At 44.8% G+C, this 18,142-nt stretch overlaps 1 protein-coding gene across 3 annotated transcripts; it reads left to right on the top strand.

Moving 5' to 3' along the window:
- The first annotated feature begins 58 nt into the window (after positions 1-58).
- On the top strand, positions 59-17,113 carry LOC146360175 (heme-binding protein 1-like). Of its 3 annotated transcripts, none has more exons than XM_084829059.1 (7): positions 59-170; positions 5,658-5,728; positions 6,353-6,517; positions 10,095-10,180; positions 14,471-14,612; positions 14,736-14,919; positions 15,919-17,113. In XM_084829059.1, exons 3-7 carry the CDS (start codon positions 6,370-6,372, stop codon positions 16,091-16,093), a joined length of 735 nt encoding a protein of 244 aa, XP_084685185.1. In that variant the 5' UTR covers positions 59-170; positions 5,658-5,728; positions 6,353-6,369; the 3' UTR covers positions 16,094-17,113. The 3 variants fall into 3 exon arrangements, with proteins under 3 accessions (XP_084685185.1, XP_084685184.1, XP_084685186.1); XM_084829058.1 differs by lacking the exon at positions 15,919-17,113 and adding an exon at positions 15,017-15,829; XM_084829060.1 differs by lacking the exons at positions 59-170; positions 5,658-5,728; positions 6,353-6,517; positions 15,919-17,113 and adding exons at positions 7,754-7,821; positions 15,017-15,829.
- The last annotated feature ends 1,029 nt before the right edge of the window (positions 17,114-18,142 follow it).

Raw genomic sequence — 18,142 nt, 5'->3', positions numbered from 1 at the left:
AACCCTTTGGAACGAAAAGGAGAACCCGGAAGCCTGCCTCTTTAACTGGCCGGGCGGTGACGTCATCGGGGCGCGGGCCCCGCGCGGGTAACTCGCGCTTGGCCTCCCGCCTCTTTTTCATTCGGCCGGCAGGATCCGTTCCGGGTCGGGAAAGGCGCAGGAAGTGCCAGGTAATGGCTCCCTCCCGCCCCCCTTCGTTCCGCCCCAATAGAGGAGTGGGGCCAAGACCCCCTCCTCCTTCCCGCTCAGTAGCTGCGCGCGCTCCCGCTCCCTTGCCGGCCGCGAGGCTGAGGGATTGGCGGTTGGGGCGGGGGCGGAGCTTAAGCGGCTGCCCGGAGGTCAGGTTTCCCCGCCTGTTGTTCCGTAGGCTGCCAGGGCGGGGTCTTCCCCCCCGCTGTTACCTCGGTGCCCGGACACCTGGGTTTCTTCCCCTATGGCTTGAACGAGTAGCCAGCCCCCGCTGGACGTCATCCTCAGCCCTCCAGAATTGTTTGTTTCCCCCTGGGACGACCTCCACGGACATAGCTGCAGCTGTCTCGGTGTCCCTCACAGCGGCCGTCCAGATGTGTTAGGCTACAACGCCCAGCATCCCCAACCAGTGGGAACACGTCTGGGAGATGTGGTCCAACACGTCTGGAGGGCCCCAGGTTGGGGGAGGCTGCCCTAGCCACCTATTGCCCTTGGTCCTCCAACTGAATGATTCCTCTTCCCCAATGCCTGCCTGTCAGAACAGGCTGGCCTTTCACAACTGCTGGCCTGTTGCTAAAAACAAAAGCAAGAAAGGGACTTTGCCTCCCAATTCTGCTGGGGGAGTGCCACATGGTTTTCCGTAGGACTTAATCTCCAAACCTATGCTGGACACCTCCCCATGCTGCGAGTCCACTCCATTTCCTTCAGTAATAACATCATCAAGTGACTCTGCAAGAATCCAAATTGTTTCTGAATATCAAGCCTTTGCTGTCTGCTGGGAACCCCTTACCACCTTTTTGTGACACCCCTGATTCACCATATCCTTAAATAGCTACATACACACACACACACACCCCCATGATGTTGCTGCTGCCATATTCCCAAAATTGCTGAGAGTTGTTTTATGCTCCTCATTTTGTAAAAAAGAATTGTTTCAGAATCCTGCTATTTAATCTTTGGGAAATAAACTTACTGGAAACAACTGTAGCTACATTCAGGTAAACATTGCAAGTGAGAAAAGGCCATGCACAACTTTTCTAATGAATTTGTACTTCACTGTGTTAGAGCTCTTTGAGCATATGAGGATTATCCAATAAGTAGGGAAAATCTAGATTTCCTAAAATCTTTTAAACAAATGTATGTTGGAAATTACCTTAAGCAATTTGTCACAGAATACAAAGGTTGACCTGTTCTTGGGTCTGTAACTGGATTTTTTTAAAAAATAGGTATAAATCTGTTTCAGAGGGATATTCCTCAAAGAACTTTGCTGTGGCTGCACCTATGAAATATTGATTTGACATGATGTAGTAAATTTTTCACACAAGTTGGTCAATGATGAGATGGCAACAATTGTAGAGGTTTTGAAATAATTCTTAGGAGTTCAAAAGGAATGCACAATGACAATGGCAACTAGTCGTGATGGCTAGATGCTACCTCCAACATCAGAGAGGCTCTTCTTAAGTTCTTAGTAACTTCTTAACAATGTGAATACTGTTGGTTTATAAATTGACCGATAACACTAAAAAAAGACTAGAGACTGGAGTTACTGTAGTAAAATCTGCAGGTATTTCATACGTATGTCTCTTTATGTAACATACATGTACAAACTTCATCACATAGAATCTTTGACTTCAGATTGAGGATCATTACAGAGTTAGCAGGTCTGTCAGGTATACTGGTATACAGATATACAAAGCTGCCTTATACTAAGTCAGAACATTGGTCCATCTAGCCTAGTACTGTTGACGCTGACTGGCAGCAGCTTTCCAGGGTTTCATTCACAAGTATTTCCCAGCCCTGCCAGGAGATGGCAGGGATTGAACCGGGGACCTTGTGCATGCAAAGCAGGTGCTCCACGGATAGTGTCTCTTGTAATATGTGAAACAGTTGTTGTTCAGTCGTTAAGTCGTGTCCAACTGTTCGTGACCTCATGGACCATAGCATGCCAGGCTTTCCTGTCCTCCTCACCACATATATATATATATATATGTAAATAAGCTAGGAACAATTAAGGTTGTAACACTGTGTGTACTTACCTGGGACTATGACCAACTGAACTCAGTAGGACATTTCAGAGTAAACATGCATAGGATTGGTTTGTACAAAAGGTATAGATGAAGAAACACAAGTATTTCAAGGATACTAAGAAACCGTATAGCTACTCCCACACAAATAATATGATATCAGTATATGCATCTGTTATTTCTTCATACCTTGAATACCGTGTGCTTCACTGCTTATGGCATTTTGAAAAATAAATACCGAAAAATTATTTGAGAAGAGATTAAAAGGCTGTGGCTGCAATTTGATACACACTCACATGTGAGTAAATGCCATTGAATTTAGTGGTACTTAGTTCTGAGTACACATGCATGTTCATACTTACATATAGGCATGTAAATCCTACTGAAATCAATAGAAATGAAGCCTGGTCTACACATGTGGCAGAATGAAGTAGTAGACAGTACCACTTCAGAATGCTCACTGGGTGCCTTTGGGCCAGTCACAGACTCTCAGCCCAACTTACCTCACAGGGTTGTTGTTGTGAGGATAAAATGGAGAGGAGGAGGAGGCTCATGTAAGCTGCCTTGGGTTCCTTGCAAGAGGAGAAAAGGTGGGGTATAAATGCGATAAATAAATAACTTTCTCTGTTTTGTAAGCTAGTTTTCTATTTGCAGGTGGGGGGCAGTTTATGTGGAGGAGCATTCATACTGCAATCCCTCACTTACAGACTAGAGTGCTACAGTCCATTCTGCCACCACATTCCCACCATTTTCCTGCATGTGTAAACTAGACCTTGTTTGCAGGTAAACAAGGCTAGGATCAAGCTGTAAGATTCTTAACATAACTGGCCTGGGGATGGTATAGGAGTGATTTAATAGACGCATAAAATCTTACACAAATTGCGGGGTGGGGAGCGGAATGGGCTGTAAACTGTTGTTTGCTTTTTCTTAGATGAATACAATTACATTTAAGACTGACAAAAGAAAGTACCTTTTATGTGCAACACAAGACGAACTCTTGGAATTCATTGGCTTAGCAAGCTAAGAGCTTATCTCTGCCACACGTTAACATTACCCAGTGTTGGCTTATAGGGATTGTGCTAACTAAGTCTCTGGTCATGTACTCTTAAAATTATAACCTAATGCTACGTTTACACAGCAGTAAGCTACTTCTTGTTCAGGAGGCTTTGTTAGTGGACTTTTCCTGCCCTGCCCAATTGGCAGGAGTATGGCAGTCTGCTGCTACCCTCACAAATAATTCTTGTCTATATCCTTACAAAAACTAATAGAGTCACACTATTCACTTGTAGTGCAGATGTAACTCTATCAGCCTCTAATGGTTAATAGAATGGGAGTGGGCCACAGCCTCCTGCCCTCTTCTAGTTCTCCAACACAAATTCCCTTCTCTCTGCCTTTATCAGTCTTAAACATGGTTCAGCATGTGCAATGTTGCTAGCCAAGGTTCCCATCTCAATCAAGGTTTGAAGTGGCTTCATAAACTGTTAATAAGGAATCTGGTCAACATTTACCTTGTTTAGCAGTGGTGCAAATGTAATGCAGAATCATAATTAAGGTTGGCAAAGGAAGACAGGGGATTTGCACTAGGGAATGGATCAGGGGAGAAGATGAGCAAACAACCTGTTCCCAAATGGTTAAGAGATTGACACTGTTACATATGCGCTATAGTGTATGATATCTCCCCATCCTACAAACCATATAGAATGAATGCAGGATTGCCTGGCACGTTATTACACTACGTTACATTTCTTTATTTGTTTATTATATTTTTAATCCACCCAAAAACAAAAGTTCCCTGGGTGGATTACACAAGGCTAATAGAATAAAATACAATACTAAGAAAAACAATACAAAACAGCACAGGAAAATCTATGTAAAATAGATTACGTAGCCCTCTTTAATGAGCTTCCGTCGTGCATTAAAAACGTGGTTGTTCAGGCAGGCATTTGGGGTGGGTTAGGGTATTTTAGAAAATGTTTTTATTGTAGAATTTTATTGTTTTAAACTGTTTTATTGTATGTTGTACATCGCCCAGAGTGGCTGGGTGACCAGCCAGATGGGCGATTAATACATTTAATAATAATAATAATAATAATATAAGAACAGCCATAAAATCACAAGCCTAAAATGCCTGCGAGAACATAAAGGACTTCACATGGAACTGAAAAGATTATTTTATGTATTTATTTAAAGCATTTGTATCTCGCCCTATATCATTAAGATCTCAGGGCGGCATACAGATAAAATCAGTTTAAACAGGATAAAACAATAAATAATTTAGGGCACAATCTAGATAGGTGGCCGCCTCCAAATTACACTAGCCTATCGTGGGAAAAAATACAGATGCAAACGGCGTATTGTACGCAATTTGCAGCTGTGAAGCACTGACTTTGACCTAAATACAGCCGTAAACAGCTGCAATTTAGGTCAAACTCAGTGCTTTACAGCCGCAAATGGCGTACAATACGCCATTTATGGCCGTAGTTTTTCCCGTGATAGGCTAATGGCGGCTGCCATTAGTATATCACGTCTTCTAGGAAGCTGGAAAGCCGTCCCATGGGAAATCCTTGGTTGCCGGAGGGAAGTGCATCCACTCCACCACGGACTTCGGAGGTCGGATTCTCTGGAATCCAGCTGCATTGGCACCTGCGGCAGAATTCTCCGACATCCCTACATACAACGCATTGCAGTAATCCAATCTTGTGTCAAGAGGAGTGGACCATGACAGTAGGAGGCTGCACGGATGGCATAGACTGCCAGCCATGACGGTCTGCTTAAGACTATGGAATATCTGCTTAAATATGTTTTGTGCCATGTTAATTTATACCAGAAGCATTTGTCTCTTTCCAAAGTGTGGAAACTTGGAAGTATGCAAATACAAATTCCGATGGAGCTTATACCAGTTACTGAGTGAAAGAAGGGGTGTCCTAATATAAGTTAACTAAGAATAATAAACACTGAATGATATAGTCTATATCTATTAAGAGTGCCTACCTATCAAAACCTTCTATAAAAAACAACAGCCCAGCATTCCCTACTGAAACATATTCACAGATAACATGATTTGATTGATGAGCATTCTAACTTGCAAGAAGCTCACAGTTGTAATACTGAACAAGAACCAATTGCCTATCCATATGGAGGACTCAGTGGAGCCATACATAAGCCGCTCTGGAAGTCTCCAGACCAAAGAGCTATTGGAAAGTCTGGTGTGACTTACAGCAGAGTTGCTTTATACAAAAAAAAAAAAGTGTGGTAACGCAGCATTTAAAGGAAATAAATGCAGGCTGGAGCCAGTTTAGAGGAAGTTCAAATCAACTTACTTTATGAGTGCTTTTATACACATTGTTGAAGAAGACTAACACTGTTTAACTATAAGCATCCCTAAAGCTGGGCGGGTGAGTGTAAGTAAGCAAAGACATGAGATATAGTTATTTCTTTCCTCAGGAAGAGAGCACATGTTGCTTGTTGCAGAGGTGAAGAGGAAGGCGAGGGAGTAGAAGAAAGGAACCAATCAGGTAAGGGACAACAAGGGGGATGAACAAGACAAGTGGCTGCTGATACAACACATTCTCTATCGCCCCCTAGTGTCTGGAAGCATGCGGAGTTCTTATTATCTAACAAGGCAAGGTATAAATTTTAGGAATAAATCAATAAAATATGTATCCAGATTATCTCCAAGTGAAATAATCTAGATGTGCAGATCATAGGTCAATTTAAAAAATCTGGCTTTGAAAACTGAATGAAGACTCTCAAAGAAAAGACTCATTTTCCAGCTGGTATTAAAAGCTAAATGATAGCTTTTCCAAAAATGAAACGAAACTCCTCTCAGTTTTCCCATACCTTCATGGGGCTGGGAAATGAAATAGCAGCAAGCAAGGAAGTGGTGGCCTGGTGCACAAGAGTGCTCCCCTCGTAGATGGAGGGTACTGTTACTGTGCCCACTTGGACTGCTCAGGGTGTAGAACAGCCTTCCCCAACCTGGTGCCTTCCAGATGAGTTAAATTGCAACTCCCATTATTCCCAGCCAGCGTGGCCAATGGTCATGCCAGCTGGGTATTATGGGCATCCCAGCCCCAGACATCTGGAGAACACCAAGTGGAGGAAGGGTGGTGTAGAATTTTGTGTTGCATTTTCTGCAGGAGCAGTGGTTTTTAAGATGGCTCATATTACCCTTGAGGAGCTGAATGAACTGGGTGATGAAGTCCTTGAAGAAGATGATGAAGCAATGGAAAGGGAGGAACAGAACAGGCTGTTTTCTCATTGGGAAACAGTAGCTAGCACTCACCAGGTGTCACTCCCTCAAGGTAAGAATTTGCATCCCAGCCCCAACAGCTATATACAGATGTACCTTCAAAAAGGAGAGGATTTTTCATTTGCAGGGTGAGGTCTGTCTTCACCTGCCTCTGTACTTCAACCCAAGCTCAAAAGTGTCCCTTCCTATATTTCGAGCAGGTTGTTCACTGTATTTTTGTTCCCGCCTCCCCAAGTAGCTGGCATGTTTATCTACTCTCACATTTTGCTTTAAATTTTTAAAAGCATTTTCCCCCAGCCTCTTCCCCAATCTGGTGCCCTCCAGATGTGTTAGGCTACACCTCCCAGCATCACCCAGCCAACAGCTGGCTGCATGTGTGTGTTGGGAATTGTAGTTCAACACATCTGGAAGGCATCAGGTTGAGGAAGGCTGATTTAAACTTTGAAATGTGCTCCAATAGGGGAAGGGAGGTGGTTTTGTGACTGAGCACAGACTGGCTCTAAGAAGGGCATGTGGAGGCAGAGTTTGCTTCACAATTGACATAAATGCCAGCCAGTCAGCATTGTGCCGATCAGTTTCTGCTCTAAACTAGAACAGCTTCCCCCAAGCTCATTTTGGGAAAAGGTGGTATGTGAGTATGGGCTCACTGGTTAAGGGCGCAATCCTATCTAGATAGGAGGCTGCCTCCGAACTTGGAGGCGACCACCTATCCAAAGCAGGGCAGGAGAAGCATGGAGGGGATCGTTCCCTCCCCGCTTCTCCTGCCCTGCTTTTTCGGCTAGACAGCCGATTGCGCTGTCTAGCCACAGGAGCATGGAGCGGGGAGGGAGGCTGCTGTACGACACATAGGACGTGACATACAGGCAGCTACGCTCTCCCCACCCTGGAACACCCCCAGCCACGCCCCTTTCCAGCCACTCCATGCTCCTCTTGCAGCACGGAAGTGGGGGGAAGTCAGTTCCCAGAAAACGGCATATCCTATGGCCATCTAGCCGCTGTCTAGCAGCCATAAAATTGCTCCCTCCATCATGTACATCTGCATGCACTCACATGCAGTCAGTTTCACAGGATGAAGTCTCCAAGTAATGTTTATGTAGGTTAATTCCTTTTCACTGCAATTCCTCACTTTCTCTTACGTCCCAATGCCTAAGCCCTAGAAAGAAAATTGATGTTCTGCAGGGGTTACTGTTAAAAATTTAGGACAGTGTTAAACTACTTTCTTATTATCAAATTTCTGTTGATTTTTCACTTGCGTTCAACCAGTGCCTTCAGAGTTGGGGAATTAAGAATGATTATTGCATAGATGGACTCAGTGCATTGAATGGTGGAGTTGGGAATTCTCGTTTCCTGTGATCTGTAAGTAGTGCCTGACAGGGAGTCCTTTCATATCTCTCTGCCTTTACTGGTAGAGCTGGAATAAAGCTACAAATTATAGGATAATATGTGTAAAATAGCTTTAAGAACTTTGCATGGATAAAGGCTTGTGAAGGCATGTGTTAAGTATTAGAATTGGTCTAATGTAAAAGACCCCTTCATGGATCACTGCCTTGTTGTGGCGAAGGGGCTTGCGTAACTCAGTGAAGCCATAAGCTATGCCATGCAGGGCCACCCAAGACGGACAGGTCATGGCAGGGAGTCCTGACAAAATGTGGTCCACTGGAGAAGGAAATGGCAACCCACTCCAGTATTCTTGCCAAGAAAACCCCATGGAACGTATCACAAGGCTAAATACATCATGAGAAACACCGGGTTGGATGAATCACAGGTCGGAATTAAGATTGCCAGGAGAATTATCAACAACCTCAGATAAGCAGACGATACCACTCTAATGGCAGAAAGCGAAGAGGATCTAAAGAGCCTCTTGTTGAGGGTGAAAGAGGAGAGTGCAAAAGCTGGTTTGAAACTCAACATTAAAAAAACGAAGATCATGGCATCTGGCCCCATCACTTCCTGGCATATGGAAGGGGAAGAAGTGGAAGCAGTGACAGATTTTATTTTCTTGGGCTCCAAGATCACTGCAGACGGTGACTGTAGCCATGAAATTAAAAGACGCTTGCTCCCTGGGAGGAAAGCTATGGCAAACCTAGACAGCATAGTGAGAAGCAGAGACATCACCTTGCCAACAAAGGTCCGCATAATCAAAGCTATGGTTTTCCCAATAGTAACGTATGGCTGTGAGAGCTGGACTATAAGGAAGGCTGAGCGCCAAAGAATTGATGCTTTCGAACTGTGGTGCTGGAGAAGACTCTTACGAGTCCCCTGGTCTGCAAGGAGGTCAGATCAGTCAATCCTAAAGGAAATCAACCCTGAGTGCTCCTTGGAAGGACAGATACTGAAGCTGAAGCTCAAATATTTTGGCCATCTAATGCGAAGAGAAAACTCTCTGGAAAAGACCCTGATGCTGGGAAAGACTGAAGGCAAAAGGAGAAGGGGACGGCAGAGGATGAGATGGCTAGATAGCATCACTGATGCAATGAATATGGACTTGAGCACACTCTGGGAGAGAGCGCAGGACAGGAAGGCCTGGCGTGCTATGGTCCATGGGGTCACGAAGACTGAAGACATGACTGAATGACTGAACAACAACAATGTAAAAGAAGTTAAGTTTAGTTTAGTTTTATTTATATGCTGCCTTTCCATAGTGGCCCATTCCCAGAGTGACTCATGATAAATAAAATAACTATTAAACAACAACATACTAGTACATATTAAAAAAGCACATCAGCAAATTGGAACCAAACCAACAAGTCAATAGACGTATCATAATATAAATTCAATATTACAATAAGATAGTCCACTAACCAATTCACCATTAATGCATAACCATCTAGTATAAAAGCAAGATCAACACTGGAAAAGAAGTGGGGAAGAAATAACACAACCCTTTTGCTCCAAGAGACTGTAGACGCACAGTTTAAATACAGTTATAACCAGACTAGACAAAATGCCATTCACACAATTAGAAATTACATGAATGGCTTTTTAAAGGTAAAAAGCCTGAGAATTAGGCCTGAGGATTAGGGTGGGGGGACTTCTACCCTTTTCTGCCTACTGCAGGGAGCCCCCCTCCCCTGGGGGCACACCAGCTATTTGCTTTGGAAAAGGCTCCCATTTGCTCCAGTGGGGGCTTTATTTTCCCCCAATGCAAATAGTGTGTACAGTGATCTGGATTGGAACTGCAGCAGGGGGTTAATCTCCCATAACCCTCCACCACCCCCATGCCAGAGTTCCAATCCAAATCAGGATCCTAATGCCTGCTATTTACTTTTTTTAAACCATCTGCACATTTTCTAATTGCATGAATGGCATTGAGTTTAGTTTGGCCCTTTGAGATCTTGGGGAGCAGAGACTTCTCACCAGGCTAGAAGAGGGTTCACAGCTGGCTCCTTCATCTCTCCTCCAAGGAGGCATTGGCAGCATTACTGGGAAATGTTATCATCTATCCATCCAAACGGATTCAGGAAGAACCAATTTTAGCTAAGTATTTAACTTGTGATTTGCATAACCTACTGAAAAGGCCTAAAGAAGGTTGCTTGTTTAGAATGATTGGTTTCAGCAGATGGTTGGAAAATGTTATGCCATTTTTCAGCCTTAAAGTAATCTTTCCCCTATTTATTCTGTTTTGATAGAGATGGCAGGTCCAATTCTGCAAATGACACGCCATAACCAGACGCAAGAGCCTGTGCCCTACACTACTTTATCACAGCATGAGAAGGTGAGCACTCCCAAACATGCAGACTTCCATTAATTGAGAGACACAGAGTGCTGTTCCTAAATAAAGTGCTGTGTCTATATATATCTGGCTGCCCTAGTTCCGTGGTATATTGAGGACTAAAGAGTAGATTGAGTAAAGTTGTGTAATATGTCCCTGCTCCCGCTCCTTCTCCCCTTTCCTGAGAGCCCAGGCCATGGTTTCCTCAACACTGTAGTTTTTTGCTATCATGAAGCTTGTGCTGAGCAAGTCCTCCACCTGTGCCACTGACAGTGCAGTCCTATACATGTCTAATCAAAACTATGTTCCATTGAGTTCAGTGGGATTTATTCTTCCACATTCTGACTGGTTCTGACTGAAATCCAGAGCGAATTCACCACCCCACTGATGTCGGAGCCACTAGATTCCACTGGGTGGGACCTCCCCCTCCTTCACAGATCCCCGTCCGTCAAAAACAAAATGTCAGGGAGAATGGTTCTAGCATCACCTTCATCATGGCATGTCAAGATTCCATGTGCAGGTTGTTTTTTTGTATGATGGAACATTCAACCATGTTCCCCAGCAGTCCCTTTTTTTATTCCACCCGCCACTGTCAATGGTAGAGTTGGGCATTGTGTTAATATTGCTAGTTTCACCTTTTCACAATTTTAGCCCAGTTTAGGTCAGCCTCTGCATGTCAGCCCTCATGGGTTCAAGAGCATGCAGTGTCTTCTTGGTCACTTCAAGGACTGCAGTATATGCTGAATTAAATCAGCCTGGTCTTCCTCATGGCTTTTGAGTCGCCTCTGTTTCCTCCTAGTTATCGAGGGTGCAGCAAGTTTAGATTTGTAGATCTGTTGCAGTTCCTTGTTTTGTGTTTGTTTCTTTCGTTTCCTTGGGCCCATATTTGTATGGAGTTGGAGAGCTAGGCCAACTTTCATTTTTAGTGTGGAAATGGTGCCCATTGCATGAAGCGTGGCTTGGCTATCAGGTACATGGGGGATACGGGGGAGGGCAGGAGTGTTGCCTCGAGCTCCTATAAGAATGCTGATCCTTTAAGGGGGGTTTGGAACATTCATTCTGGCTTCGGTCTGGCATTCTCCCACCTCCCTTTCTTTCACATGTGAGGGGAAACAAATCCATTGTTTCTTGTTTCATCTGAATGAGGCAAACTGTGGTTTGCAGAAATCATAGTTTGTCTCATACCAGGATCCCAACTAGGATCAAACCATGGCTTGTCATTTCAACTGAATTATGCTTCTGTGAATCAACATGAATCAACCCTGACTGCTCATTGGAAGGACAGATACTGAAGCTGAAATATTTTGGCCACCTAATGCGAAGAGAAAACTCTCTGGAAAAGTCCCTGATGCTGGGAAAGACTGAAGGCAAAAGGAGAAGGGGACGGCAGAGGATGAGATGGCTAGATAGCATCACCGATGCAATGAATATGGACTTGAGCATGCTCCGGGAGAGAGCGCAGGACAGGAAGGCCGGGAGTGCTATGGTCCATGGGGTCACGAAGAGTCGGACATGACTGAACGACTGAACAACAACAACAACGCTTCTGTGCCCAACATGTTAAAAAGTCCAATCTGTGGACTTCTGCACCATTTACTTGGGTCTGTTATATATGGTGCCAAAGCTCCAGTCAGAGTATTGATGTCTAAAAGCCTCTTCTTCTTGTCAAAATTCAGCACTGATTGCCCATCATCACTGACTGTGGCTTTTGCTGTGTAATGCATTTGTTTTACCTTGCTAACCTCAGCTTTAATCCTGCATATTTTGGCAATGAAAAGTAGCATGTCAAATACCCATAGAACATCTTCAGGTCCAATAGTGCGCATGACATGGCATATGTCGCTTTCTCTTTCATGGTCAATACCACATTAATAGTATAGTCCCATTGTTCCCTGCCAGTCTTTCCATAAATGAGGGGTCCCCAACCTTTTTGTGTCAGTGGGCACATTCGGAATTTTGAGAGAGTGTCATGGGCACTCTCACAAAATGGCTGCCATGGGATTGCCTTGCCAGTTCATAAAATGCCTGCCATGATGGGCATGGCCAGTCACAGAACACTCATTTCCCAGAAGCCAAACTGGTGAGACTAAAAGAAAAGTAACCTACCCAAGAATCTGAGTACAAGGCAGAGATGAGGCCTAAGCTCCAAAACAAAACCACGCTTTTTAACTCAGATAAAGATGGCACTGGAGGGCAGTACCCCACTTTGCAGCAAGCCAGCCTCCCAGTTTTTTATAATTAAAAAAATCTTAAGAAATACAATAAAAGTCAGGAGGAGCAGGCAGCCTGCCCTGGTAAAAAGAGGTGTCCATGGGCACCATGTGGAAGACCCCAGCCCATAGACTGATTTAAGTTTTATTCATCGCCCAGATCTCAAGGTCTTGCTACATATTTACGATCATCTGAATCTTGAAGTCTTTCTAGAAATCATGACTAAAGCCTGCTTCATACAAACAGCAAATGAGGTTGTAAACCTTTTACTATTCAGTCTGCTGTGGGGCAGGGGCACATGGCTGAATGCTCCACCATACCAAAAAAAAATAAAAAATCCTGCACACGGAATCTTGATATACCATGGATGCTAGGTGATGCTAGAACTGTTCTCTCTAACATTTTGTTTTCGATGTACAGGGATCTGTGGAGGAGGAAGTGCCACCTGCTCTCTGAAGGGATATAGTCCAGAAACAGGTTTACCACCTCATCTGTGAGAACTAAGAGGACTGGGCTATAGCTTTAGTATTTCTTCCTACAATTGGTAGGATCCTGGCAACTGATATAGAATATTGTTAGTTATATACCTTTAAAGTGGCTGTTATTTGCTTTAATGCCGTCATAGAAATAATGGCTGCTTTTCATGGGTCATTCTGCTCCTGTCTTTGCATCCACTCTTTGAAGTGAGGTCTCTGAAGAGTTCTCTTTGTAGATTTCTTCCTGCTTTTTGGCTGGCTGTAATAATCCCATGGGTATGTTTTCTGGCAGAGTAACCCCATTTCCCTCTCTCTTCCTTACCAATGCAAAACTGAATGTTTTAGAGCAGGTGAATCCTCTGCCCTCTGAAATATTCTGATATGCGTATGGCAGCCTTCACCAACCTGGTGCCCTTCGGATGTGTTAGACTAGAACTCCTATAATCCCCAGCTGACATGACTGGAGATTCTGGGAGTTGTGGTCCGCCCCATCTGGAGGGTGCCAGGTTGGCTAAAGCTGATATATGGAGTTCTTGCTCTGTCCATGGATGCGCAAGAGAGTTCCAAGAACTGCTGAAGTAATTTTTTTGCTTTCTAGTTTTCCTGTGCTTTTCCTTCTTGGCTAGATTGATGAGTTTTCTTTCTTTCCCCTTTCTATTGAGCTAGCAAACTTGACTCTAAGTAAACATACAGGCTTAATGGCCCCTACTTCTAAAACCCCTTACATAAATCATTCATCAATACTTTGATGTGTCTTTAGTCTAATTTTTGTTCAGTTTGCCTGGATAAATTGCATGCTTTGGGGGCAAATCATATTTGTGGTTTCTTGTTTCTTTTTCTGCTCTATTTAGAAGACAAAGAGATATGTTTTCTTTCTTATTTAGTGCAATAGCTAGGGAAATAAACCCCTGTAGTGTTAGCTGAGGAAACAACCATTTAATCCACTCCTTCAATCCTGAGGAGTTGCAGAATTTTCTTGAGTAAATAAAAGAATTAATCTGTTAAAACATTGATGTCTCTGATAAAAGTGTATTCAGTAGCAAGGGCATTGTTAAAATCCATATCTTAGACCGATAGTGATGTTTTGAGCTTTTCCCCAATAATCATTGGTGCTTTAAATAAGAGAAGCCACAATGATTATATTAATGAAAGACGTTATAATACCTGTGTCGAGTATGTTTAAAAGAGCTAATGAAATAAAAACTTTTGAAGATGTTGGTTCCCCTCCTCCTGTTCCCTTTGTGAATTCCAGGTTTGGGCTTGCAACACTGAGACATATATGACTTCAGCCAGCCTTCCCCAACCTGGTGTCCTCCAGATGTGTTGCACTACAACTTCCAATGCCATGATGGCTGGGAATGATGGGAGTTGCAGTCCAAGATATCTGGATTGGGAAAGGCTGGCTTTTGTCTGTCTTGACCTCCGTCTGGCTTGACCATGCAAATTATGTTTGGCAGTGAACCTGTGACACTTTCTGTATACAGCGGGGATTGGGAATGAGTCTTCCATTTTCCTCTGAGTTTCAGTACGCGGTTTCTATCGGGTGTGGTTTGAGTGGCAAGAGATATCCCTGCCTGTCACTAACTCTTCTTTTTTCTTGGTTCAGTGTGAGGAGATAGCATATGAGGAACGGCTGTACCCAGCTGGGAAATGGGCATGCGTCACTAAAGGAGAACCCAAGTATGAGCAGAGCATCTCTTTGGGTTTCATGAAACTAATACGGTACATCTGCAAGGAGAACTCCCTAGGTATGTGCAAGCAACTGCCATGGCAGGCATATTGCAGCCTGCAGTAGCTGGAGCAACTGAACCTGGGAATGCAAGGGATGGGTTTCCTAGGATCCTCTTTCACTATCTCTTGTCTCTGCCTAGGCCTCCAGTTGGGGATGACAGTGCCAGTGATCACTGAGATCCACCTGAATAAGGAGGGCACTGAATTGCTGCAAGAAGTCGTCACTGCCTATTACCTCCCTGGGGAATTTCAACTTAACCCCCCTCTCCCCATGGACCCAGACATTCAAATTCTAGAGAGAGCACCACTTCAGGTTATCACCAGGTGGGCCCTGCTTCATTCATACTAGAGCTATGTTCTGGGTGCCAAAGGTGCCCCTAAGTAGAGCAGGGAAGGATGGATGCTTTCTCATTCCGGCTAGGAGAAAGGGAATGCATGGCAGGGAAGATGGTGCCTGTGAAGGAGTGCTGGAGCTAACCCCAACATCCCTGCAAGGTAGGACAGGACAGACCTGGCCTCAAGCCCCAAAAGATCCCAGTAACCGCTCTCTCCTGCCAAGAGGCACTGAGGTTGAGCAGAAAGGATCACATCAACTTGGAGTTGGATAACGGTTTATTGTAGGGAGAGGGATAGAGGGAAGGGGAGAGTTAGAGGTGGTAGGTTGTACAGAGGGTTACAAAGCTGAAAACGTGCAAGGAAATCAAAACATACACAGAGAGCCTTTATACCACACCCCCAAGCAAACTAACCAAACTAGCTAGCCTGTCCTTTCACATACCTAAGTATGGGCCTCCCAGGATAGCATCCAGCTGACAGCTGGTCTAAAACCACCATAAGGAAGGGAAGCACCACGCCTCTCCCTTGACCTCCTCTTAAGGCCCAGCCCCAGCAAGCCAGGGCAGATTTCCCTTAGCCAATCACCAGCTCAGCCCCTGAAGGGACCACCTTCATCCAGAAGAGGTAGGATCTTCCCACCAAACCCAGCTGATATCTATTTCCCAGTTAGCAGGGACTGAGCCTGGCCTTGAGCAACTGTTGGCAGTTAACACACAATTCCAGGTGGATGCCTGGGACTTGATGCCTGGGCCTGGTCTTATGGTGGGAAACAGGCCATAATTCTTGACAGTGCCTTCATGAAAAAGAAGTATGTTCTCAGGTCCTATGACAGAGAAGGGCATGAGGGAAGTTGGCTTCCGGTTGGGGCAATAGTTCCCAGTTTTTTCAAGATGAGGTAGATAGATGGATGGGTGGCAGGGAAGCAAGGTTCTCTTACCAACACTGGATCCTTAAGGGCAATTATTTTGTTGTTGACCTTGTGTTAAGGGTGTTTTATGGGACAACTACAGAAGAAACTGTCCTACGGGAGATCCACCTTCTCTGGGAGTTGCTGGGCTCTGCAGAAAATGTGCTCCGGGAAACCTACATGGTGGTTGCGTACCAGAACCCTGGTGTCCCTAACCGTCGCAATGAGATCTGGTTTATCCGGCGAACAGACTGAAAGCACCCTGAATCCCTGACAAAAGTACAATCCACCCTGTGACTGGATCTGGTTTAGATGGCAGTTCTAGCCTAAAGGAGATGAATGCACATCCCGACTCACTATAGGATAGATGAGCTGCTCCTTCTCCCCTGGGTGAACCAAGGAGTTTTGTTCCTTCCTGTGAGCTCACAGCCAAGGGAAAAAACTAGTAGACACAAAACTCCCAGAGAGGGTTTCCACCCCACTCCTGCAGGGGGCAGCATGGGATTATGGAGCTATTGATGGAGCTAGCATTGGGAGGAGCTATGGGTGTCTGCTTCAGTTGGCCTCAAGTGTGTTCATGCCACACTTGAATGAAGGTGCATCGGGGACTGTAGCTGTTAAGCAACCCTCAGCTCACATTCCAAGGGTTAGGTAGCAATCGTGAAATGAATTTGGAGAGCAGGTCCAAACGCCACTGCCTTCAGCTGTGTCTGTAGCTGACAGATAGTGATGGATGGGCTACAGGTCATGACCCATGTTGGAGGTGTTCACTTCTGATGCCACTGAGCATCCCTTTTAGCCATGTACGTGAAGGGCTGCTGGTCAGCTTATTCTCTAACATCAGTGAAGCTCCACTTCTGCAGTAGCTTTAGACTTTACTCCTGACAGGAGTAATTTGAACACATGTCCAGGAACAAATGGGAAATCCCTGCCAAGGGCTATGTCCCAGAGGAAGATCTGAGGAGTTCAGGGAGACCCTTCTCTATGGCCCAAAGATCCTCCTGTTTTCCCAAGAGTACTCAGAGCTATATGCCATCCACTGGCAGCCTCCTGCCTATCAACCAGCTGGGGCTTATGCCTTAATAAGGCATACCCAAGGGCTTGGTGTGAGCTGAGCAGGCCATATATTTGCAAGTTGTCATTGGCAACATTTTGGTCTCCATGTGTTGCGTTGTGCATTGATTGGTTGGTTTCACACTCATGGATGCTTCCGTCCTCTCCCAATGGAGGCCGGTAGCACAAAGCAAACCTGAAATAAAATCGATCTCAGACCTCTGTGAATGGTATTTTATTGTCTTTTTTAACCTCTGGGATGACCAGTACAAAAGCAGCTGACATCCAAAGAGTGACCAAATGATGAACAAGATAGCTGCTGGCTCAGAACCAGCTAGCTGATTCCAGTATAAAGGAATAGAATGCCTTTCTAACTGCTGTGTTTTGGTAAGGTACTGAGCCAGTTTACACAACACGACAGCCTACCATGAGAGGCTCCAGTGTGTGCAGGACACATGTGGCCACCATTTTGCATATCCAACCCCCACTCAGGAGTTGTCGTGTTGTGTGAACCTGGCAAGCGTGGGTTATGCGAAGGTTCCACAACCCATAGAACAGCCTATGGGGTGATGTGAGAGTTGTTTAACCCTTACATAGGCCATGCTTTCCGGGTTTGCATGACACGACAACCCCTGAGCGGAGGTTGGATATGCAAAATGGTACCCGCAGGCACTACAGCTCATTGTGGTTTAAGTAACCCACGACGAATCCCACTGTGTTGTCTGAACCAGGTCATCACCCAGAATGCCTCTTTGACTCCTGTTTGAAACACATCCATAGTAGCGAGCTGATCAGATGCAATGGAAGGCTCCCCCGCTTCAAAGAAAATTTAAGGTAGATATGATGCTGTGCTTCTGTTAGGTATGTTCTGTACGACTACAGCCAAAATGGTTGTATAGCAGCCAATGAACTATGTAACTTCCCAATCTGCACCCCTACAAATGCAGTGGTGAATGACTGGGCATTGCTTTGTCCTTTAGAAGCCATAACCCTGACATTGGACCCATAAAATTGTACATTCATAGGGATTAGTGGCTGTCCCATCACCTCCATTGTCCTAACTTTAATACAGTACCTCTGCAAGACAGCAGTAGTAATACATTCCAAAGTACCACCCTCTAGAGTCAATTGCAAAGTATTCTGTGGTTGCCTAAGTGTGGAAAGCCGTGGGTTTATTTATTATTACATTTCTATACAGCTGGGGGTGGCAACGGCTGACAGGAAGCTCTGGCGTGGGCTGGTCAATGAAGT

This window comes from Heloderma suspectum, chromosome 1 (assembly GCF_057233095.1).
Source record: "Heloderma suspectum isolate Gila_16-S chromosome 1, 16-S_ref, whole genome shotgun sequence".
Taxonomy (NCBI): Eukaryota; Metazoa; Chordata; class Lepidosauria; order Squamata; family Helodermatidae; genus Heloderma; species Heloderma suspectum.
This window is presented reverse-complemented; position numbering and strand designations above follow the sequence as displayed.

Coding starts and splice junctions, on each gene's coding strand:
- LOC146360175 (XM_084829058.1), top strand. CDS start 6,370: ATGGCTCATATTACCCTTGAGGAGCTGAATGAACTGGGTGATGAAGTC. Junction 6,518..10,094: donor CCAGGTGTCACTCCCTCAAG/GTAAGAATTTGC, acceptor CTGTTTTGATAG/AGATGGCAGGTCCAATTCTG. Junction 14,920..15,016: donor CCACTTCAGGTTATCACCAG/GTGGGCCCTGCT, acceptor CATTCCGGCTAG/GAGAAAGGGAATGCATGGCA.